Source organism: Eptesicus fuscus, chromosome 2 (assembly GCF_027574615.1).
Source record: "Eptesicus fuscus isolate TK198812 chromosome 2, DD_ASM_mEF_20220401, whole genome shotgun sequence".
Taxonomy (NCBI): Eukaryota; Metazoa; Chordata; class Mammalia; order Chiroptera; family Vespertilionidae; genus Eptesicus; species Eptesicus fuscus.
In genome coordinates, this window is record NC_072474.1 from 47,277,867 (window position 1) to 47,301,826 (window position 23,960).

Consider the following 23,960-nt stretch of genomic DNA (forward strand, 5'->3'; position numbering starts at 1 on the left):
AGCCCCTAACCCACTCCCCTCTGACAGCTGTCAGTTTGTTTTCTGCCTTTATGAGTCTGTTTCTGTTTTGCTTGTTAGTTCATGTTGTTCATTAGTTTTCACATATAAGTGAAATCATATGGTGCTCGTCTCTGTCTGACTGGCTTATTTCATTTAACATAATACTCTCCAGGTCCCTCCATGCTGTCACCAAGGGTAAGATTTCCTGCTTTTGGCAAACCTCAGAATATCAACTTCGTGTATTCTACTCAAAACAGGGGTGCTTCAATCACTGGCGCCTTCCGGGATGGAGGCTGGCAACAGCAATAAAGGAATCCATTATTATAGCAATAAACTTCTGAGCTCAGAATTCCTTACCTAAAACACTCAGTCCTTTTGTGCAGTCTCTCCGCTTTTTATTATTGCACAGGGCTTAGGAGGCACATTGTCTGGGTTCAAGTTCTGGCTTTCCCATTTCCAGCTGTGGTTTTGGTCAAGTCCTTACCTCTGGTGTCCTCATTACTTCGTCTGTGATTCTGACATTGGAAGTACTCATCTCATGGCATTTAGGAGAATAGTACAAACAGTAAGCACTCAACATTGCCTTTGTTGCTTCTATTCTTATGTTTATGCCCTCTTCCTCCAACAATCTTCTGAAAAATGTGTCAACCTCTTAAAGTTAGATGCAAGATGGCTGCTGACAAAAATCTTCTGCCCTCTAGTGGTCACTGGGGTGGATGCATCCTGAGGCCTATTGACTGGCATGTTATTTTGGCATTCCATTTCTCCATTCAGTTCAGCAAAAAAAGCGCTCCTCTCCTCATTACTCATTATAATTTATTTTATTTTATTGAACACCTACTAATGTTAAGCTCTGGGCTGAAATTAAAAAAAAATTCTTGTGTGCCAGGAACTTTTGATTTGGCTCCACAACTTTTAGTCACAAAGAATTGTCAAGAAAACAAAGAACAACAAAAACACTTCAGCACTTTTGGGGTGTTTTTAATGTAGAACAACCGATTTGGAATTGATCAATGATCACTTTTCTGTGCTCACCCCTATTCCATTGTGTGTAAATGCTCTTCGAAAGGATTAGAATAGATGCTTCATGCGGCAATAACTTGTGAACCTGTCATGAGAGAAAAATGTACTTTTACTATTACTACACACTCATTTATTCAGACAACAAATCTTCAGAGGGCCTGCAATGCTAGACACTGTGTGAACAGGAGTGAAGAAGAAAGAAAATTAAATTCCACATCTTCTAGAGATCATAGGCATAGTGTTTTTGGCATAGAGGTCCAAATCCTGGTTCTGCTGCTTTCTAGAGGTATGACTTTGGGCAAGTTACTTAAACTCTTTCTACCTCAGTTCCCTCATCTGTAAAATGGGGATAATAACCACATTGGGTTGTTGTGAAGATTAAATGACTTGTACAACTAATGAGTTGTACTCCTAATACTATCATCATTGTTGCTCTGTACTCAATGAGTGTACCTTATGTCTCTGACACTCAGTTCCTCACTATACACTGAGTGGCCAGATTATTATGATCTCTGAACACATAATAATCTGGCCACTCAGTGTATATCGTATATAATAAAAGGCTAATATGCAAATTGTCCCCTTGACCAGGAGTTCGACCAGCAGGCAGGCCGGTCAACAGCCCATGTCCCCTCCCCCTGGCCAGGCTGGCCGGACCCCACCCATTCACGAATTCATGCACTGGGCCTCTAATACACACACACACACACACACACACACACACACACACACACACACACTGAGTGGTCAGATTACTATGCGTTCAGAGATCATAATAATCTGGCCACTCACTGTAGAACTTCGTTTCTCAAGCTGGTCATCAAATATCCAGAGCATCATAGTGACATCTGTAAGAGGCAGTGAGGTCCTGGTGCCCTTATCCCCTATGAAGTTCCACCCCTAACCCTCCACATACAAAGTAGAGATGGCCTCTGCTTTTCTCAACCATTAAAATATAGATCAGGGTGCCCTCTTACAGAGAAGAGCTTTTTAATTTCTAACTCTCTGTTATTTATTTTCTTCTCTACTGGCAGACTGCCTATTTCTTAACATCCCACTATGATCCTAATCGCCTGTTCTGTCACCAGGACTGCAGTTAACACTTTATCTCATCCCTCTCGTCATCTATCATTCCTTGCTTTTATCACTTTTCCCAAGTTTTTTCCCCTAAGAGACTTGCATTTCTAGATCTTCTCTTGCAACCAGAGAGCACGCCGTCCCTTATCTCTTGCAAGGCTAGTTAACCAATTATTTGTAGTGCATTGGGTGGGAGCTTCTGTAGTTCTTGTCACATGGTAGGTACACAGCAGGCAGCTGCTGCCTGGGCCCTCTTTCACACCCTGCCCTACTCCTGTTTCCTCCTGTGAATCATCCTGGAAGCCTTCATGCTGAGCAATGTAGGCTGTATTTGGGGAACACTACTTTCCAGGAGCCTAGCCAAAAATTTCTGTAATTTACCTTAAAACTTAACCAAATTTCTGGTGCCTCCTGACTCCCTTTAAGACTTCTTTAACAATGAGAGTTGTATGGGTTGGGGAGAACATTATACAGGCTTCTCATAAGAAATGATACTTTACTTCCCAAATGTACCAGAACATTAATGCTATCCTCATCTGAAGTAACAATAGGCAATCTTTTATTTAGAGTGATATAAATAGTCCATTGAGATAACTACAAATAATTAGTATATACTTTAAATTCCATTGATGGAATAGGAGCATATTTCTTGAAACCCTTCAGATTTCTCCTAAATTATTTTTTTTATCGAGGCAGTGAAATGATAATGCTCCCAAACTGAAAATGAAAGGCAGTTATTCAAGTCCTAAGGAACAAAACAATTTACGTATAATCCACAGAAATTTCATGGTGACTAGAAGTTATTAGTTTCCTGTTAATGGCTTTCTCTTTATCAGTATATTTTAAGTTCAGCGTGAGTAAGATTGTGTAGCTGGCTGGTGCTGGCACAGTTACAGATCCACCCACAGATAAATGGCTGTAGGGAACCCCTCACGAAGCCTTGTTGTTTTCAGGGCAAGAGGTAAAGCATTAAATTTAGATATCATGAGAGTCTGAATCACCTGCCATTGCAGTTGGTGTCGCTAAGACTGGTGTGGCCCTAATCTTGTCTACACAATTTAACAATGGGATGCAGATGTGAAGGGTCGGTTTATGGCTTGCTGGGTCTGATACCTTCTAGTTTGCGTTGAACATGATCTCGTGGCCACTTAATGTCTCATGGACCCAAGGTAAGTCTCTACAAGGTCCCAGAAACAAGCGAGGGACTGCTTTCTAGAAAAATATCAGTTAGTGGCAACAGAGAACATGGCTTTACCCTAATGTGCGAGGGACCTGCCCTGTGAGTCTCTGTTTGAGGCTTGCACGAAGGCTCCTTCCAGCCACAGGTCCTTCCAATTCTACTGGGTCTGCTGGGCCATGAAGATCAAGAGGCAGGAAAGCTTGTGATGCAGCCTAGACCGTGCAGAGCCCTTTACAATTCCGAGCTTCACTGAAAAACTCAGCCTACCTATGGGTAACCCATTTCCTAGTTGTCTCTACTTTGAATATATGAAGAACTCAAATACCATTGGGAGCAGCGGGGAGGGGGAATCTGTTCCTTATGGCCATTTCCAGCACCAGTGAATGTATCTGTGAGCATCCTGATAGGGAACAGATGAGACTCTTAAATTAGAATAATTTCAGGAAGACTTATTTATGGGTGTGAGTGAGGTGTTAGAGGACCCAGGGTAGTGCATAAACCAGGCACCAGTAATGGAAAATTAGTGACCATGCCTGGACAACAAAGGGTGGAATAGAAGGAGCATTTACTAGAAACTGGGAAGGAAATTATCTTGAGAAGAGCCATGGCCTTCAATTGAGGGTCATGGACAGCTGAGGTGACCATACAAAGGGGTATCAGGAGAATACATGCCATGATTTCTCCCTTCTTTTTACCCCTGAACTCCCTCTCGGGCTCTCCAGGGGTCAATCTCAAATGGAAACCAGAGGACAAGGAGCCTGTAGCGGTGGCCCATTCAGGACAGTCTCAGGACAGAGAGCAGGGCTGGAGGAGGAGAGTCACGCTGGAAGGGCAGATGAAAGCTGCTTCTTGCAGGCTTGACATCTGAATCCTGGATGTTCCTTTCTGGACTGTGATATTCCTTTATTTATATTTCCAACAAGATATTCCTTTGTTTATATTTCTGTCCTCAGTTCTTCCCACAGTTCCTGCTTGCTGTAAAATAGGTGCTCAGTGAATAATCGAGTAGCCTAATCCCAACACCTTCTGTGTGACTTTGAGCAAATCATTTATATTCTTGGATTGTCATCTTTCTCTTCTCTAAAATTAGAACACCAGTATCTGTTCTGTTTTACTAGGAATATGTTGTAAAAGTCAAAAGAACACGAAGACACTAGCATGTGGAAGTGCTTTGTATACTGTGAAGTGCTGAGGGTGCACGATATTACTTAACATCTTTACATTTTTTATTCCTCCTATACCCAGTCAACTATATCATTCATATAAACCTATTAACTCAGATTTCATACTTTTTACTTGCTGGCTAATTAATCGCTTGACTCTTTCACACACCTTGAACTTCAGTAGTTGAAAATCAATAGCTTTCTTTAAGAGTAGATTTATACTCAAGATTAAGAGACCTTGTTAAAAATTGTCTTTTTCTTTTTAACAAGTCTTTGCACCCTCTTATTTTTCTAAAGCTATTTTTTTTTGCTGTAGATTTAATTTTCTCCAATAATCTTGATCAGCATGCTCTTGAATATATTCAAGGATCATACATGAGGAATGTTTTGTTTTGCACACTTTTCTCTTAGGCAATTTTGTTTTGTTTTTCTTCCTTGTAATAATCCTGTGTTCATCTGCATTTTGTTAGATAAAATGAGCTATATGATACAGTAATTATTCATGGAACTCTTAGTGGTTTATAAACATCTCATTTAATCATCACACCAATTCTTTGAAGTTGGTAGTATTATTTTCACCATTCTACAGATAAGAAATCTGAAGTCAGATTCCAAGCAACTTTTAAAAATATATATATTTTATTGATTTTTTACAGAGAGGAAGGGAGAGGGATAGAGAGTTAGAAACATTGAAGAGAGAGAAACATCGATCAGCTGCCTCCTGAACACCCCCTAATGGGGATGTGCCTGCAACCAAGGTACATGCCCTTGACCGGAATCGAACCTTGGGACCTTTCAGTCTGCAGGCCGACACTCTATCCACTGAGCCAAACCGGTCAGGGCCCAAGCAACTTTTTTTAAAGAACTTTAATTTTTTGAAGAGCAGTTTTAGGTTCACAGCAAAATTAAGAAGAAAGATTTCTCATATACCTCTGCTCTCACCCAGGTATAGCCTCCCCCATTATCAATGTCCCCTACCAGGTCAGTACATTTGTTACAATTGATAAACCTACAGTGACACATTATAAATTACCCCAAGTCCATAATTTATAGTTCACTCAGTGTTGTAAATTCGGTGGGTTTGGACAAATCTGTAATGATTTGTATACATCATTATAGTACAATATAGAGTATTTTAACTATTCTAAAAATTCTCTGTGCTCTACCTATCCATCCATTTTCCTACCCTAAGCCTGGCAACCAGTGATCTTTTTACTGTCTCCATAGTTTTGCCTTTTTCAGAATGTCTTGTGGTTGGAATCACTCAGTTTGTTGCCTTTTCCAATTGGTTTCTTTCATTTAGTAATATGCACTTAAGATTCCTCCATGTATTTTCATGGCTTGATAGCTCATTTTTTTTTGGGGGGGGTATTAATAATATTCCATTACCTGGCTGTACCACAATTTACTTACCCACTTACCTCATGAAGGGCATCTTAGTTGCTTCCAAGTTTTGGCAAACAAGAATAAAGCTACTGCAACATCTATGAGCATAAAAGTTTTCAACTTCGTTGGCTAAACACCAAAGAGCACAGTTGTTGAGTCATATGGCAAGAGTGCATTTAGTTTTGTAAGAAATTGCCAAACTGTCTTCCAAAGTGACTGTGCCATTTTGCATTTCCACCAGCAATGAATAAGAGCTCCTCTTGCTCTACCTCCTCACCAGTATTTGATGTTGTTGTTTCTGATTTTGGCCATTCTAACAGGTATATTGTGTTATAATGTTTTAATTTGCATTCCCTGATGACATATAAGGTGGAGAATATTTTCATATGTTTATTTGCCATCTGTATATCTTCTTTGGTGGGGTGCCTGTTAAAGTCTTTGGCCCATTTTTAAACCAGGCTGTTTGTTTTCTTATTGTTTAGCTTTATGAGCTCTTAGTATATTTTCTTTCACAGTCCTTTATCAGATGTGCATTTTGCAAATATTTTCTCTCAGTCTGTGGCTTGTCTTCTCATTCTACTGACACTGTATTTACAAAGCAGAAGTTTTTAATTTTAATGAAGTCCAGGTTATCAATTATTTATTTCATTGATTGTGCCTTTGGCATTGTATCTAAAAAGTTGTAGCCATACTCAAGGTCATCTAAGTTTGCTCCTGTGTTATCATCCAAGAGTTTTATGATTTTGCATTGCTTCTAGGTCTGTGATCCATTTTGAATTAATTTTTGTGAAGGGTGGAGGTCTGTCTAGATCAGTGATGGTGAACCTATGACACGTGTGTCAGCACTGACACGTGTAGCCATTTCTGATGACACAAGGCCGCTGAGGCGGCTGCATGCCGAGGATGAAACATTTGCTGCTCCTGAGGATGAAACATTTGCGAAATAATGTTTTTTCTCAAAGTGACACACTACCCGAGTTATGCTCAGTTTTTTGGCGAAGTTTGACACACCAAGCTCAAAAGGTTGCCCATCACTGGTCTAGATTGTGTGGTGTGTGTGTGTGTGTGTGTGTGTGTGTGTGTGTGTGTGTGTGTGTGTGTGTAGACATCCACTAGTTATAGCACTGGGATCTCTGTTTGGTTCTATTGACCTATTTGTCTATTCTTTCTCCAATACCACACTGTCTTGATTACTGTAGTTGTATAGTAAGTCGACATCAGGTAGTGTCAATTCTCTAACTTTGTTCCTTTCCCTCAATGTTGTGTTGGCTATTCTAGATTTTTTTTGTCTTTCCATATAAACTTTAGAATCACAAAATATCCACAAAATAACTTGCTAGGATTTTGATGGGGATTGCACTGAATTATAGATCAATTTGGGAAGAACTGACATGCTGACAATATCAAGTCTTCCAATCCATAAGAATGAAATATCTCTCCATTTATTAGTTTTTCTTTTATCATAGTTTTATGCTTTTCCTTATATAGATTTTGTACATATTTTGTTGGATTTACACCTACGTATTTTGTTTTTTGGGGAGCTAATATAAATGGTATTTTCCAAATTCCACTTGTTAATTGTTGGGATACAGGAAAGCAATTGACTTTAGTATATTTTGTATTCTACAACCTTGCTATAATGCTTATTAGTTCCAAGACCTTTTCTGTCAATTCTTTTGCACTTTCTATATAGGCAGTCATCTGCCAACAAAGGCAGTTGTATTTCTTCCTTCTCAATGTGTATATACCTTTTATTGCCTTTGCTTGTCTTAGTGCATTAGCTAGGACCCAAGTAACTTTTTGAAAGACACAGCACTATTAACTAGCAGGGCCACTACTCAAACTCACACCATTTGATACCAAGGCACATACATACCCTTTAATCATTAAGCTGTCTTGCATTCAGTGCTCCTTTCCTTAAATCTCACCTATCAATCTTTATTTGCAGATTCTTAAAATGATATTATATTATTTGTATTTATGTTTCATTAAGTTATCCTTTACAGGCATACATTTTTTGTGTTTGTTTTTTTGGCATATAACTTTCATCTTTTGTTGTCATTTATACTTCCTTTTGCCATCTTCATTGTGTTTTTTAGTGGGTTGCTACCTTCATTTTTGGCTCGTTTCTCTCTCTCTCTCTTTTTTTTTTTCCAGAGCTCTTACTCTGCAAAATTCTTTTAATATGGAATATGGAATATGGAATTTGGAATTTAATATTTACCTGTAATATTTGTTTGCTTTTATCTTCTTACTGATAAAACATATAGACAATAAATCATAAAAACATTTTCATTAATAATGACTCATCTTGCCTTCCCCAATGCAGATGAGGTCTGATTGTGATTGTGCTGAACTTGCAACCATTAACCTTACAAAAAAAGTTACATACAGTTACATAATATACCCTCTTTTCAATTCAGATCAGACCCATAGGCAGCCTGCTTCTCCAGCTTTACCTTGTTTGTTGCTGATAATAACTCCTGAGTCATCACAAATTCATTTTTCCTCTTGCTGATTCTCACCCCATGGCTTTAATGTTTTGTGTTCTGAGTATTAAAATAATACACAATAAGTGCAAAAAATAAATCCAGGACACCCATAAAATACAAAATCACACACAAACAAGGATTATTCACAGTACTATCTCCCAGGGAGAACCATGCTTAGCACTTTTGTATGCTTCATTCCAAATATATTTTCCCTGAGACCATTATAAAATTACTAGAGGCCTAGTGCATGACATTTGTGCACTGGGGGTAGGGGGGGGGAGGGGGTTCCCGCAGCCTGGCCTGTGCCCTTTTGCAGTCCATGAGCCCAGCTTCTGGCAGAGCAGCGCTTCCTCTGTGGGAGTGCACTGACCACCAGGGGGCAGCTCCTGCATTGAGTGTCTGCCCTCTGGTAGTCAGTGAGCATCATAGTGACCAGTCATTCTGCTGTTCAGTCGATTTGCATATTGGGGTTTTATTATATAGGATAATAATTATTATTTTTACAAAAAGGTGCCCAATAGACATGCTGTTTTATAATTTTATTTTAACTTGGCACTATGTTTTGGGCATTTTACATGTGAAAATATATAGATATTCATCATCTCTATTACTCTGCATACTATTTCACTGTTGGTATAAGTCATATTTTTATAATCTATACTAGAGGCTGGCGTGAGTAGCTTGCTTCTGCTTGCCTCAGCTGGCTGCCTCGCCTTCTGTCACTAGTAGCTCACGCTCCGTCCCGCCCCTCCCACCCACCGCGAGAGCCTCTGCGCCGTTTGGCCACTGCCATGGGCCTTTTCCTAATAGAGATTCTACTGGAAGGTAGCCACGTGCTTTCTTTTTCTTTCCTCATCTTTCTCCCCCTCCTTGACTCCTTCTCATTCTTCTCTACCTCCTTCTTTTTATTCTCATTTTCTTTATCCTTTCTATCTTTCTCCTCCTTCCATTTCTCTTCCTCCTCCTCCCCCTACCTCATGCCGCTCTTTCTTTTAGATCTTCCTCCTCCTTGCTTCAACTTTAACTGTTCTGCAGTAAGCCCACTTGTTTTCTTCATTTTGATTTCTTTGTAGTTTTTCTTTCTTTTACTTTTTGCTTCTTCCTCCATATTTATGTTGGGTTTCTACTTAGTCTCTCCTCTACTTTTATAATTTTGGTCCATGATATTATTTCCCTCACCATTCTGATTATTCTATAATTTGCCTTGACTTTCATTTCCATTAATAACTAGGGGATTTTAAGAGCTTTGCTGATGATTACACAGTAATTCTCACCAGAACCAAGCTAGAATTGAGTTCTGGATTTCAGATCTCTGTTTTTTTCCATTAGATTGAGTTGTCTCATCGTGGCTGAGGATAAACATAGCCTTACATTTAGTGTACAAGTTAAACAAAGAAGCAAGCAAGCGAACAGTAACAACCACAAACAGAAATAAAGAAGAAAGAGAAAGAGAAGAATAGACACTAACTTAATTAGAAGGACTGGAATTTAGTGTTCTCTCTGCTCAGTAACAGTATTAGGCAAATTAAAAAAGACTTTTTGTAAATGTTTGCCTACTTTTGTTTATTCCAAAGCTATTAAAAATGTATAACTGTTAACCTACCTAACAGTGCAATTGGAGACCTGAGCTTATAGAGCTAAAAGGGAGTATAATAAATAGATTCAATAATAACTGTACTTAGAGGTAAAATTATCATGTCTAATATATTAATTTAATTTCTTTTTCAGAATTAAAGGAGTTTGTACACAGAGATTGTATATATTATGTAATATCAGGCATTCAAGACTTGGTCTTGTATTCTTTTCCCTAAACCATTATAAGTAAATAAAGAAATTTAAAACTGTAATTGAAAAATAAGAAAAGAAAAAGAAATAAAATTTAAAAAAATCATAAATATTTGATTAGGTAAACCAAGCTGGAAGATTAAAACAACTGTTCTTAGCAAGTGTATCTTGGCAGTAAGGTTTTGCAAAGCCAAGGTGTCTTCCTCTATGGTTTTTCTCACGACCACCTTTGTTTCTCTGTTGGCAGTAATTGCTTCCCGCGCTAGGGCACTTATTCCAAGCCATGTACTAAATCATAATTGTGTATATTTTTGTGCATTTAGGATATACTAATTAATTAAACCAGGAGGCCATTTGACTGAGGTGGCTCTAATGCTATGATGGCCTCTGGAAGCAAACTCAAATCTAAGCCTGTAAATGCCTGAAAGGTACAAAATAGAAACCCAAGGGCTATCAGTCCCAAACAGCCAACTGGGGTGGAAGCTACAGCCAATCAACAGTGTCCTTGCTTTGCTTTGCCTCGTCTCCTGTCGGTGGATCGCTCCTCACCACTTCCTGTTTGGCGGGGCCATATTTGAATGGATTTTTGCTCAAAACAAACAAACAAACAAACAAACAAAAAACAACAACAACAAAACACACCTCTTTTTAACATTTTTAATTTGCTTCACTTTGTCTTTTAACACTATAAAGTAAAAAGAATATGTCTTAAGACCAGATGAAAATTTTTTATGCTGAGGAGATTTTGCTTTTTAAAATCAAAGGAGACTGAGCACTTATCCCAACACTGCTTCAGGTGTTTAGAAGAGGTGTTTGAGAGGAGGGGGTGTTCTCCGAGGAACTGCCTCCAGATCCTATTACGAACAAGAAGTCCCTGCCCCTCTGCCCACCAGGCCTTCGGAGTAGTGAAATAGTTACCAAAAAAATCCCACTTACTTCCTTTGTATCCCTGGGTAAGCTAACTAATCTTTCTGTGCTTTAGTTTCCTCAGCTATAAAATGATGATAACAGTTGTGCTTAATTCATAGAATTGTTCTAAATGAATTAAATATCTAAGTGCTTAGAATAGTACCTGACACATAATAAAAAACTATAGGGCTTTGCTATGACTATTTCCAATGCTGTTATGACTACTACTACTACTACTACTACTACTACCTCTACTATTACTAGTACTAACAATCCTCCCTCCTTCATATGAATGTAAGAATTTATAGGCTCCAGCCGAAACCGGTTTGGTTCAGTGGATAGAGCATCGGCCTGTGGACTGAAGGGTCCCAGGTTCGATTCTGGTCAAGGGCATGTACCTTGGTTGCAGGCACATCCCCAGTAGGGGGTGTGCGGGAGGCAGCCGGTCGATGTTTCTCTCTCATCGATGTTTCTAGCTCTCTGTCCCTCTCCCTTCCTCTCTGTGAAAACATCAATAAAATATATTTAAAAAAAAAAAGAATTTATAGGCTCCAAATGACTTTGGTTGTGTCTACAAACAAAAATCATCCTGCAAAGATGAATATTTGCCACTAAGCAAACAGTGAAAAGATATATTGCAAGATCTAAAGTCAATTCTGAAAACACAGTCCCTGAAGTGTTTTGTGTAATGAAGTGATGTTGGTGTAAATGTAAAATCTCTCAGATGATTGCTCTGAAGGAAGTCTCTCTCAGCCGGATATACAGTGAACATTTTAAAAAGAGCCAGTCAGCTACTTTACGTCGTGTTTCTCCAAGGTAAATACACTTGTTGAAGACAGAAGCTGAAGTTTATGCTTCCGTGCATTTCCTGTAGCATCCAGCACACTGTTTTCCAAATTGCAGATGTTCAATAAATATGTTGATTAGCTGCTGAAGTAGAGTTGAGGGGAGGGGAATTAGGAATAAAATGTTCTCGAGTTAATTGTAAATTGCTTTCCTACTTAAAAACGTATTTACATGTCATTATCTTTTTTTTTTTTAACAATTTCTGGAAAATGCTTTAGTTGGTATTTGGCATTTGATTTTATACATTTTTGTAAATTGCATGAAAATTTAAATTCTTAAAAAGCGTTCATTGTAAGATTTCTATTTTTATAATAATTTCAAAATGGAAAGAAGTGTTAGTGTAAAGGCAAGGCTGTTTCAATCACACTTTGTGAAATCACACAATCGCTGAAATTAGAGCTGGTAAAACCACGTTGTTATAGCCTAGACACCCAGCATGGCACCTAGAAGACTGTGGAAATTTAATAAGTCATGGAAAAATAAATGAATCATCTAATACATTCTCCTCACTTTACAGTTGGAGAAACTGAGGCCCAGATAACTCGCTCACAGTCACATAGTGGTGTAGGAGTGACTAGAACAAACGTTCTTTGAGGCCATCATGCTTTAAACATGGATTTCACATTTAAGTAGTAACATGCAAAAGACTTTAAATTTAGCCTTTAAAAATGTTTTTTTATTTCAAAGTATGTGAATAAATCAAATTCGTAGATTAAGAACTGTTACATTTCAGAAAGGCAGTGGTAGGAATTTGTTCATGTAAATCAAAGGATTGTTTTAAGGGGAAAGTAAAATAAAATGTCTTTTCAGTGGCTTGTTCAAGGCATGCCAATCTATTCATTTCCCTTTTCCCTACCATGCTTTCTTTTCTCTGTTACAAATGATGAGGGGTTCCCATCCACGATGAAAGACTTTCTGTTATAACCTTTTGTCTCCCTCAAGACATAACACATCCCCAACTTCTCTATATTTCTTACACTTTCAAGAAAATGTCTTTTCTGTGGATTGATTTTTCTGCCGTTTTCCAGGATGAGAAAAAGGAGGCAAGCTCATGTACCTGCTTGAAGGGGCCCAAACTGTCAGAGATAGGGACAATCGCCTGGATGGTGACGCTCAGTGATGCCCTCCACAATTTCATCGACGGCTTGGCGATTGGGGCTTCCTGCACCTTGTCCCTTCTCCAGGGACTCAGCACCTCTATAGCAATCCTGTGCGAGGAGTTTCCTCACGAGCTAGGTAAGGGCTCTGCTCACACTGTCAAAGTCAGTTACTTCCTGGTTTCTCAGTGGAATGAGACACTTCACATTGACACACTTAAACACCCTGCCGATGGCATCAAAGTAAAGAAGCCCTTGTTAGACATTATCTTTCATCTCATCCCCAAAATGAAAAAAACTCTTGATATGTTCTTCTTCTTCTAGGGGACTTTGTGATCCTCCTCAATGCAGGAATGAGCACTCGACAAGCCTTGTTATTCAATTTCCTTTCTGCGTGCTCCTGTTATGTGGGGCTAGCTTTTGGCATCTTGGTGGGCAACAACTTTGCTCCAAATATTATATTCGCACTTGCCGGAGGCATGTTCCTGTATATTTCTCTGGCAGACATGGTAAGAAATTTTAAATGTTTATCTTGTTTTAGTTTAAAATTTATGAATAAACATCTAGATTACAATTTGACTAAGGGCGAAAGGAAATTCTTTTTGTTGTAATTTAAGATATTCCTGGTTTAGCAGATAACTCTTTGAATAGTAATTTGAAAGGGATTCTCATTGATTCTTTTTAAAAAATATATTTTTATTGAATTCAGAGAGGAAGAGAGAGGGAGAGGGAGATAGAAACATCAATGATGAGAGAGAATCATTGATTGGCTGCCTCTTGCACGCCCCACACCAGGGATCTAGCCCACAACTCAGGCATGTGCCCTGACTGGGAATCGAACTGTGACCTCCTGGTTCATAGGTCGATGTATAACCATTGAGCAATGTTGGCAGGGTGATTCTTTAAGTTATGATCTTATTGATAGAAGAGGAAATGAATTATTTTTGCTGAAGTAGAGATATTTTCCCTAGCTTTTTGTCTTGGGGTAGATAAACCTTGTATTCTATTAGTGTATGTCCCTTAGGGTTTTTTTCTTCTCTGTTGTGAGGATCTCACATTGGAAGAGGACTAACTTGTTTTATAAATAGAATTTTGTTATTTCAAAGTTCTAAACAGTGAGAGCCTTTGGGTGAAACTAAAACTGGTAAATAAAATTAGACAATATGTACTTGGATCAGTCTATATTTATATCTATATTTATACCTATGGCTGTGTCTTGTGTATTTATATGCATGTGTATGTGTGTGTGTGTGTGTGTGTGTGTTTGTGTAAGAGAGAGCATATAAATAGTCCTGTGCATTTTTATATGAATCATGTACAGCTTTTTAGAAAATGAAGAGGTGCTAAGTGTATGCAAATCAAGGATTATTTCCTCTGCATTTAGAACTGAACATTTTAAATTACAGACATAATTTAATAATTTAAGTTCCTTCATCTGCATTCTTAGCTCCAAATGATCACTGCCAAGCTCTGTTGGTTGTGCTGTTCAGCCCCTTAAAAGAGCAAGGATTCCATCCTTTAGAGCCATCACTGCATTTATATTTTTCTTCAGAGAATTAGTGTTTCCTGCTCTATTTATGCTAGGTCATCACTTCTCCTTTCTCTGATATAGGAACAGACTCTATTAGAGCGTTTAGTTTGCAGAAATAAATGATGCTGTATATACTTACAGCAGTTTCATTCTTTTCAGAATGGTTTCGCCCATTGTATTCTCATACAAATTTTCTTAAATCAGGCACATGATTGACTGTGGGGACCTCTTGGAAGCTGGTACAATGCACCATTGCACACACAGCAAGCATTTTGGAATATGTTCTTAGGAGTGGCATTCGCTGATCTCCACATGGAGCCTTTTCAGTAGAAGCTACCTGCTGAGAAAGAGTAGATCTTAAGCACAGAACTTGGGGATTTAATTGCTTTCACTGTAATGAGAACGTTACAGTCTTCAATCCCAGAGCTGTGCATAATTTATTTAAAAACCTTGTAATTTTGTGAGGGACAGAGCAAGCAAAAGTACACAAATAGAAAAGAACAGAAATGAAATGAAATGTATAGTGTTACTAAAAAATGATTTATTCAGCCACCAGGCCTGGAAATTGATAAGCCACTGGGCATGCTGGTGTGGACAAGAGGCACTGTCCCCTCACTCATAGGGCTTTCTGTTTACAATGAGGAGAACCTACAGTTCAACAAAGAAACAAAAACCACACACATGACTAAGTGATTACAAATAAAAAATCTGTGAAATAGAAGGTAAAGCGATATATGAGAGAGGAAAGTAAAGGAACCTAATGTAAGTTAGAAGCGGCTAAGAGAAGCCTTTCTAAGAAAGTATGATTTAAGTTGAAACCTGAAGGATTTAGCTCATTGGAAAACTGGAGGTGGAAAAGTTCAGTAAAAATTTTAGCAGGTGTGAAGATCTGAGGGAGGAAAGAGGCTCCATGTATTTGAGGCTCTGAAAGAATGCTGTGCTGGGGGAGAGAGAGAGAGAGAGAGCACGTGCGCGAGAGAGAGAATAAAATGAGGTAAATCCAGTTTCACTGATTAACTGATTAATTCACTGGGTAACACTATTTTAGTACTTTTTTTTGGATATTTAATAGAGCTAGATATTCCTAAAACATCAAAACATCTGAAATAAATGGTTATTTCAGAAGACTGTAAATGACTAGTTTATATTTCACCACAAGATGGCGACAGTTATCTAACAATATATCTCTCTTCTAGTTTCCAGAGATGAACGACATGCTGAGAGAAAAGGTAACTGGCAGAAAGACCGACTTCACCTTCTTCATGATTCAGAACGCTGGAATGTTAACTGGGTTCACAGCCATCCTGCTCATTACTTTATATGCAGGAGAAATTGAATTGGGGTAACAGGAGATGAAAGATGGTGCTGTTAATGAAGGCATGTAATAAATAAAAACATCTCCAGAGGGATTTTAAGCTGATCCTGTTTAGTTCAAAGATAATTTTTTTTCAACTGTAGGTCAAGAAAACTAGTTATTGCTTTCAGATCTGTGAAATAGGCCATTATTTGTTATTAGAAATGTTTCAAAAGATTACAGTTCCAGTCTGAAAAGCGTTGTATGCAAGATCTTTGGTAAATACCTACTTTTTCATGTACATACAGATTAGAAAATCATCTCAAAGCAAGAAAGATGCAGTATATAGTCACTTAGACACCAAAAACCCAAAGGAGAATGCAAGCTAGGTGGTGGAAGCTTTTAAACCTCTGAGTAGGATCAACAGTTTAAGAAATTTCAGAGTGGTATTCTTTTAAATTAATTTGTTCTAGTACTTTCATGAGCAAGTACATAAAAATGTGGAAGGATATCAGAACGTATACAACACAGACACGAATGATTCCAAGGCCTTCATGAACCCAGGAATGAAGTATTGCTCTCAGCTTTTGTTGTGTCATACTTTAGTTAGGCATTCATAGGATTGTTTTGAAAACCATCCAATATAAATTATGAAATCAATAAAGCTTTGCTAGCCTTAGTAAATTTAGGCTGTATCTGATACTTATCTCTAAGTGTAAACTCTCCCAGATTTCACAAAAAGTAGGAATTGCTTTGTATGACTTAGGTTGTGGTTGCACCAAACAAAAAGAGTCTGCAAAGCTGGTAACTGGTGGCTCAATTTTCATGTATAATGTCCTGGTTTTAAGAAAAAAAGTTGAATGTAATTTTAAGTAATTTTATTTTAAAGATGAACACAATTATTTAGCAAAGGATATTTTAAATAAATGCAAAACAACAGTTGGACTGCTGTACGTCGAGGACTGATTACCTGGAAAACATACGTTCCTTATGGGATTGAGATCATTCAGAAAACACTTCTTTTGTGTTCAGTCTACATTTTTCCTGTATGGTATACATTGGAAAAAAAATTCTGCACATCATGGTTATTTTTCTACCTTTTGTAAAAGATAGAGCCTGTTTTCTCATTTAGTAGGCATAGAAAGTTGGTCTGAAATTGACTTCCTGACCCCAATTCACACTCCCAAGTCACTTAAGGAAAGATGATTTAACAGTGAAGAAGATGATCTATAAAAGCCAATAATGACCTCAGGAATTGCATTTCCCCACAGAGTATAAAATGGTGTCTCATAGCAATAATGCAGGTCTGATGGGTGTTTAACATGTTTGTGAATGTACATTTCACTTTACGACTGACAATTAAAAAATATTGTTGGACCAAATAGTAAACATCTTTGGAACCATGTATTGTGTCATTCATTATGAATTTTAGTATGCGTCTTTTTTGAGTGACTTTTACATACTGGGTATTATGCGAGAGATAGATAAGTAGGAAGTTGGTGATGTGTTTCTTTCAAGGACATTCAGCAAATAAAAATGATAAAGATTAGTAACTGTTCATTCAAACCAGTAAGCATAGAATCTATTTTTATCATGCCATCTGTTTACAAAATTTTAAGAAATAATCTTACCTTTTTAAAGCACAGATTGTATGTCTGGGTTAAGAAGCTATTTACAACATGATATTAAACAACTCTCATTTGGTATAGGTCATTGTGTATGTGGACTGTCTGGGTGCTTCCTGCATTTTCTCCATGTGTTGACCTTCTGGCCATTTTCCTCAACTATGAGTTGAACACAGGCAATACAGCATGAAGGGACAAAAAGCAAAAAGAAAATTGCTACTTATTGGAGACTATGTGTGTTGTCTGCAATAGGTAGGAAATGGATAGCCATGATTAAATTTGTATTATCCTAGATAACCATTTGACAAAGTATAACCCTATCAGTCAACATATCGTATACTGAAGCATTCAGTTGAACATTCTCTAATTTTTAGTCTTCAGTGATGCTATGACAAACTAAAAATGATTCCAGAGCATTATATACTGGGTAACATAGTTTTAGTTTTGTGTTGTTAAATTTTTAAAAATGCCCAGAAATCGCTGGCATTTTTTGAGTATTGTATCATATCCTGTCTTAGTCTGTTCAGGCTGCTATACAAAAATACCAGACTGAGTAGCTTATAAACAACAGATATTCATTTCTCACAGCTGTGAAGGGTGGAAGTTCAAGATCAAGGCACCATGGTGCACATTTGGAGTCTGGTGAGAGCCTGTTTTCTGATTCATAGATGGTGCCTTTTCAGTGTATCCTCATGTGGTGGAAGGGGCAAGGGGTCTCTCTGGAACCTTTTTATAAGAGCACCAATCCTACTCATGAGGGCACCACCTAATTACCTAAGCACTTCCCAAAGCCTCCACCTAATTCCATCCTCTTTGGGGTTAGGAGTTCAACGTATGGATTAGGGGGAACACAAACGTTCATAACAAAGAAGACCCCTTATTATCTGAAGAATTGGAGATCCACACCAGGCTATTCTCATGCTCACAGGTTTGTGGATTGGAGGTCAGCTGATCTAGCCTGAGCTATCGCTGGGTGGCTCAGCTCAGCTTCAGGCTGGGGGTCTTCTAGGCTGGGCTGCTGTAAAAAGAGATGCAAAGCCATGTGGCAAAGGGCATAGGTGCATAATTCTAGTACAGGAGGAGAGTGAGAACAAAAGGATTCAATCTACCTTCCCTGGTTTCTATAGGCTATTTAGTATTTCATTTTACCTGGTAGAAAATATATAATGTCAATAATAACGCATTAGAAGCTTCCAGAACCACTTCCTTGTTCTAATGCAAATATTTATTCAGATTCCCTTTTACTAGAACATTATTTCCTTTCCTTTACCAGCGTAAGTTATGTGTGGATAGCTAACATAGGCATTTTAACAGGGCTAATGACTGATGGTCTGTGCCAGCAGAACGTTACCTGCCCATCTCTTCTCCATCCTCTGATTGGAGTTGTCTGCCTTTGGGCCTTTCTTTGGTGTTTATCAGTAGGCTGATAGAAGCATGATTTCCAGATGCTTTGTTTGGTTAAGGTCCGTTACAGTGCAAGAGACTCTTAACCCAATAATATATCAATTCCCTGACACCGATGTTGCTATAGCTACTGTCTCACTGACATGCTGCCTTCCCCCAGCTGTGGGTGGCAACACCTGTGCTAGATCACATTTCCCTTAGCTTCCTTCCTGGGCTGAGTATGCACAAAGCGTCCTCTCATGGCCATATAACTTCCTATACTGGAGGTCCCCAGCTTCTACGTGTCTCATAATCAGTGAGGTTACTAGTAACATTTCAGGGAAGCTAAGGCGACACGATAAACCGAAAACTCCAAATACCTGCTCTATTCATTCTAAGACAGGCCTTTCTCCCAGGTTTTAACATTTCCAAGCGACATGTTACAATCACTAGCAACCAGGTGGCATCGTTGAGGTTGTTGTGTGAAAATGAAAAGAATTTGTTGGAATCTGGGAAGGCCAAGAAAACACCAGGATCACTGTGTTCGGGGTTTGAGGGTGTGTAACAGCAGGCACTTAAGACACGTCAGTTCACTTTCCTTCCTTAGAGGAAGTGTGGCAGAAACAGCGCAGGGCTGGAGGCACGGGGACCCGGACTCCTTTGATCTGTCACCTAGGGCTTCTGACTTCAAGATTGCTTCATGTTCTAAGCTGTTTGCTGGAGGGATCCAGTGGTAGAGTCCAAATTCTATGTAGTTAAGGAGGATCGCGTAGAAAAACAAAAAATTCACACCCAGTTCTTCACCCCTCTTAAAGGAGCTTTCTCAGAAATAATATACAGTAGTTCTAGCTCTACTCACCAACCAGAATTAGTCACATGGTCATACCAATTTGCAAAAGAAGCTGGGAAATGTTGCTTTGGTTTGGATACACTGCACCAATAAAATCAGGGTTCTGCTACTGAGAAGAAGCAAAGAATGGACATGGTGTAGACTAGTGGCCATCTCAGGTATAGACAGGTTTGTGTCTGGTTTACTGGGGGGAATGATTGTTCTAGATGGTTCTGACATAGTCAGTTCAGGAAACGGCTTCTTCTTTTAGGAATTCTCATGACTTCTTTTGGAGTAATTCCATGTCACCTTGACCATTTTAATTATATTGGCCCACATAACCAGTCTTACATACAAGTTGTACTCATCTTTGTACTTTCTGTCTCAGCCTGTTGTGAGTACTACGTGTATTTTCAGATATCCTGTGGTTTCCAGAAGATGGTCTACATTTTAAGAAAACAAATACAAAAACCCACCCAAAAACCCAAACCTCTTTTTTAATGGACTTTGATCTTTCTGTTTAAAATTCTTCATATGCAAAACTATAAAACTAGCAGCAAAAATTGGCAAAAAGAAAATTTAAAAATTATTTATTTACTAGAGGCCTGGTGCATGAAATTCGTGCATTCGGGGGTGGGGGGCAGGTGGTCCCTCAGCCTGGTCTGTACCCTCTCACAGTCTGGGAGGCCTTGGGAATGTCCTACTGATGGCTTAGGACCACTCCCTAAGCTGTCAGTTGGACATCCTTAGTGCTGCCGTGAAGGCAGGAGAGGCTCCTGCCACTGCTGCTGCACTCACTGGCTGTGAATCCGGCTTCTGGCTGAGCGGCGCTCCCCCTGTGGGAGTGCACTGACCACCAGGGGGCAGCTCCTGCATTGAGTGTCTGCCCCCTGGTGGTCAGTGCATGTCATAGCAACAGGTTGTTCTACCATCAGGCTGAAACTGGCTCTCTGACATCCCCCAAGGGGTCCTGGATTGGGAGAGGGCTCAGGCCAGGCCGAGGGACCCCACCAGTAAATGATCACAGTTGGGGAGGGATGCAGGAGGTTGGCCAGCCGGGAAGGGACCATAGGAGGGATCCAGGGCTTGTCTGGCCCATCTCACTCAGTCCTGATCAGCCAGATCCCAGCAGCAAGCTAACCTATTGGTTGGAGCATCTGCCCCCTGGTGGTCAGTGCACATCATAGCAAGTGGTTGAGCAGCCTTAGCATATCATTAGCATATTACCATTTGATTGGTTGAACAGACGACCAGATGACCAGACACTTAGCATATTAGGCTTTTATTATATAGGACACCCCCTCTGATATGTCATTACAGCTATTTAGCATAAGCAAAGTTGGATCAGAAATGTTATTTGTTATCTGGTTTTTGCATATAATTAAAATGGTGTCTACTGGTAACATAAAAATCTCAACATCCTTTTGTTTGGATGTACACAGCAAGATTGCCTAAGAATGATTTCAATTGGTAGGGCTTGCATGTTTTAAACATTATTGTTGAACATAATAGTTGAATTCCTATTAAGTGATTGTGCATGTTATCCCCACAACTATATGGAGCAATCTGTGGTAAAACCCCAGTAAGGTCACATGTGGATAATTTATGATCATGCTTGTGGGCACCAAAGGGATGTCTGATCAAGGGTTATGGGAAAGAAAAATAAAGACGTAAAATTATAAATTATAGGGGAGTCTCTCAGGGAGAATTGAAATCAGAAATGCTTCCCTCCCTCAAAAAGCTGAGCAAGTTCATAAAACCTGTCTCATTTTGATTTTGTGGTGTGCACTAGCGGACCTGCAGAGCGCTCAGTAGGGGCCTCACTAGAGTTAGGGTGGACACAGTGGAATGGTGTCTGACTCGCTTCCAGAAAAGTCTAGAGGGGCTGAGGGGATGCTGGCAGGTGGCTTTGGAAGGCGAATGAGGAGAGTTGTTGCTGCCTTTGGCTTGACCTTCAGTCCTAGATTTCTTGGGACAAAGACTACATGAATATTCTTTTGGCCTAGTGTGAGCCACTTGTGGGGGTGAGAGAGCTGGGCTGGAACAATTTAAAATCACGTGTAAGAGGGATACCATCTTGAAGACAGAGAAGGTCAGCACCGAGAGGGCTTCTGGGAAACCAAGGACTGAGTCAGGGGGATCCGTGGAGAACTAGAATATGCCCCTGGGGAGGAACCCCTCTGAAGAATCCTACAGGTGTTGGTAACAGAAAGGATTAGCTTTTTAAAAATAACTTACTTTCCAATTATAGTTGATATACAATATTATATTAGTTTCAGGTGTACAACATAGAGTGATTAGACATTTATATACCCTATGTAGAGAAAGAGTTTGCTTTCAGTACCTGTCAGTGCAGACAGCATGAAGCCATATTTTGACTAAAACAGCCATGGAAGAGCTTTTCTCTGCCTCCCTTACCTCCTCCCTGCCAGCACTCAACCCCGGAGGGTCCCATGGTCACAGTTAACAAACAGGGGGAGGAAAAGGGATGAAAGAGAAAGATTCCTTCCCAGAAGTCTTACATTTGAATAAAGATTGAAGTACTGATCTATATACTGGACTGGATACTTTCAATAATTGACCTGAGACTATGTTTTCTAGTGATTGTAAGACCTTAAGTCTCCCCCCATCCTCCAGCCCCCAGAGTCTGCATCAGAACAGTCATTGTGTCAGCCCAAGCTTTATCCAGGGGTGAAGGCCTAGCCGGTCCCCATGCCCCAAGCAGGTGAGGAGGCAACCAAAGTTGCTTTGGGCTCACCTTGTAAGAACTGCATGTCGATGTGCTGATTCCGTGTGCACTTTAAAATCAGTACTCACGTGACCTGTGCAGTGGGTTCTACCTTTAATACCAGGCTAGGCTGGAGCTGAGGGGCCCAACGGGCCACATACTCTGGGTGTGTGTCTGGGGCAGAGTGTGACGGAAGTCATCCCCGTGACACCGCTGACCCCAGCCAGCAGCTGTGAACAGCAGGAGAGCCCCTTCCTCCCTCAGTGTCCCCCAAAGCCCTCTACTGAGAAAGCTCAACAGGGTGCTTGCTGTACAGGAGAGATGCTTAAAGGACCTCTGTTCGTTAGGCAGAGCATGTGCTGAAGGGTGAATCTGGAGCCGAGAGGCAGTAAAGTGACAAGTGGCAGAGGGAGTAGGACCACCATGACATGGCTGTGGTGACGGGACTTGGTGCATTTTCGATGCTGGGAACATGAGCTTTTTCGGTTGTACAAAAGGGGACCCACTCTCCACCCTTCTGTTTCCTGCTCTTTGTCCCGGAGAACTGACCTGTGTGGATATCAAAGGGTTTATTTAGCTAATGGAGAACTTCAACTGGAGATTGGAGAGAGAGGAGGGGCTGTCTTCCCACGGGGCCCGGGGCTGCCTGCTGCCCAAGGGAAGGCAGCTCCTCTTCAGAAGCCTCTTCCGGGCAGAGCGCTGGCATTACCGCCAGTGAAGGGCCGCTTTGTCTTTCTGATTTCCAGTCTGTCGCTGGTTGGTGCTTTAGTAGATCGAAGGCACAGGAATTACTAGAAAAATGAAGTAAAAATTAAAATAAAGACATAGATAATCCAAACCATTTTTTATTATTAGATACAAGACACACACACGTGTTCTGTCCAATTGCTATTGAAATTTGTAAATGCTTCCTCTCACTTGCTGTACGGAGCTCATTTAACAAACACTAGACCAGGTCTGTGGATTCCTCACCTTTGCTTTTGGCAATGACTGTCTCTGACCCTCGGCATAGGGGTAGTGACCGTTCAGCTGCAGTCAGCCCTAGGCTCACGCTGTGTTTTCCCTACGTCCCGCTTGCACATCTGTAGTTACAGACACGCACCACTTAACCTCCAGGATGTGTTCAGAGAAATGCGACATGCTGTGATTGTGGTGTGAACATCACAGAATTCATTTACACAATCCTAGATGGGGTAACCTACTGCAGTAATTGTGTGCACTATCCTTTTATAGGACTAGCAGCACAGTATGTTTGTTTACACCAGGATCACCACAAACATATGAGTAATCCTAGTGTAACCCAGAACAGTTAGTTTTTTTTTTCCCTTCATTTTTTTTGGGAGGTGTGGGGGGGTGGGGGACGGGGGCAAGCGATACGGGGCTTGGCTTAAGCTTTGATTGCAATGGCATCCATTTCCGAGAGGCGTCCACTTTAAAGCTGGCTGTCTCAGATAAACACATTGCCAGCTACACACTAGATTAAGAGCCAGGCCCCTCCCCTCACTGAGGCTCCTTTTTTAAAGAGACTTTTGGTTGATCTTGATAATTGACCTTTTGGGCTGCTTGCATTTTACCACTCCCACACTTTAAATGCTCACTTGCATGTTCTCCA

At 39.9% G+C, this 23,960-nt stretch overlaps 1 protein-coding gene and 1 long non-coding RNA gene across 3 annotated transcripts in view; one reads left to right on the forward strand and one right to left on the reverse strand.

Annotated features, from left to right (window-relative positions):
* Positions 1-17,186, forward strand: part of SLC39A8 (solute carrier family 39 member 8) — a 78,531-nt gene extending 61,345 nt beyond the window's left edge. For both annotated transcript variants that reach the window (XM_008156645.3, XM_054727000.1), the window contains 3 exons: positions 12,890-13,097; positions 13,283-13,467; positions 15,686-17,186. In XM_008156645.3, coding sequence (XP_008154867.3) covers positions 12,890-13,097; positions 13,283-13,467; positions 15,686-15,835 — 543 coding nt within the window. In that variant the 3' untranslated portion in view covers positions 15,836-17,186. The remainder of the gene's footprint in view (positions 1-12,889; positions 13,098-13,282; positions 13,468-15,685) is intronic.
* On the reverse strand, positions 999-14,802 carry LOC129151609 (uncharacterized). The gene is made up of 3 exons (XR_008558249.1): positions 14,629-14,802; positions 8,289-8,378; positions 999-1,108 (listed from the first exon to the last, which is right to left on the reverse strand). It is a non-coding gene; the product is annotated as an uncharacterized LOC129151609 (long non-coding RNA).
* Positions 17,187-23,960: the final 6,774 nt, after the last annotated feature.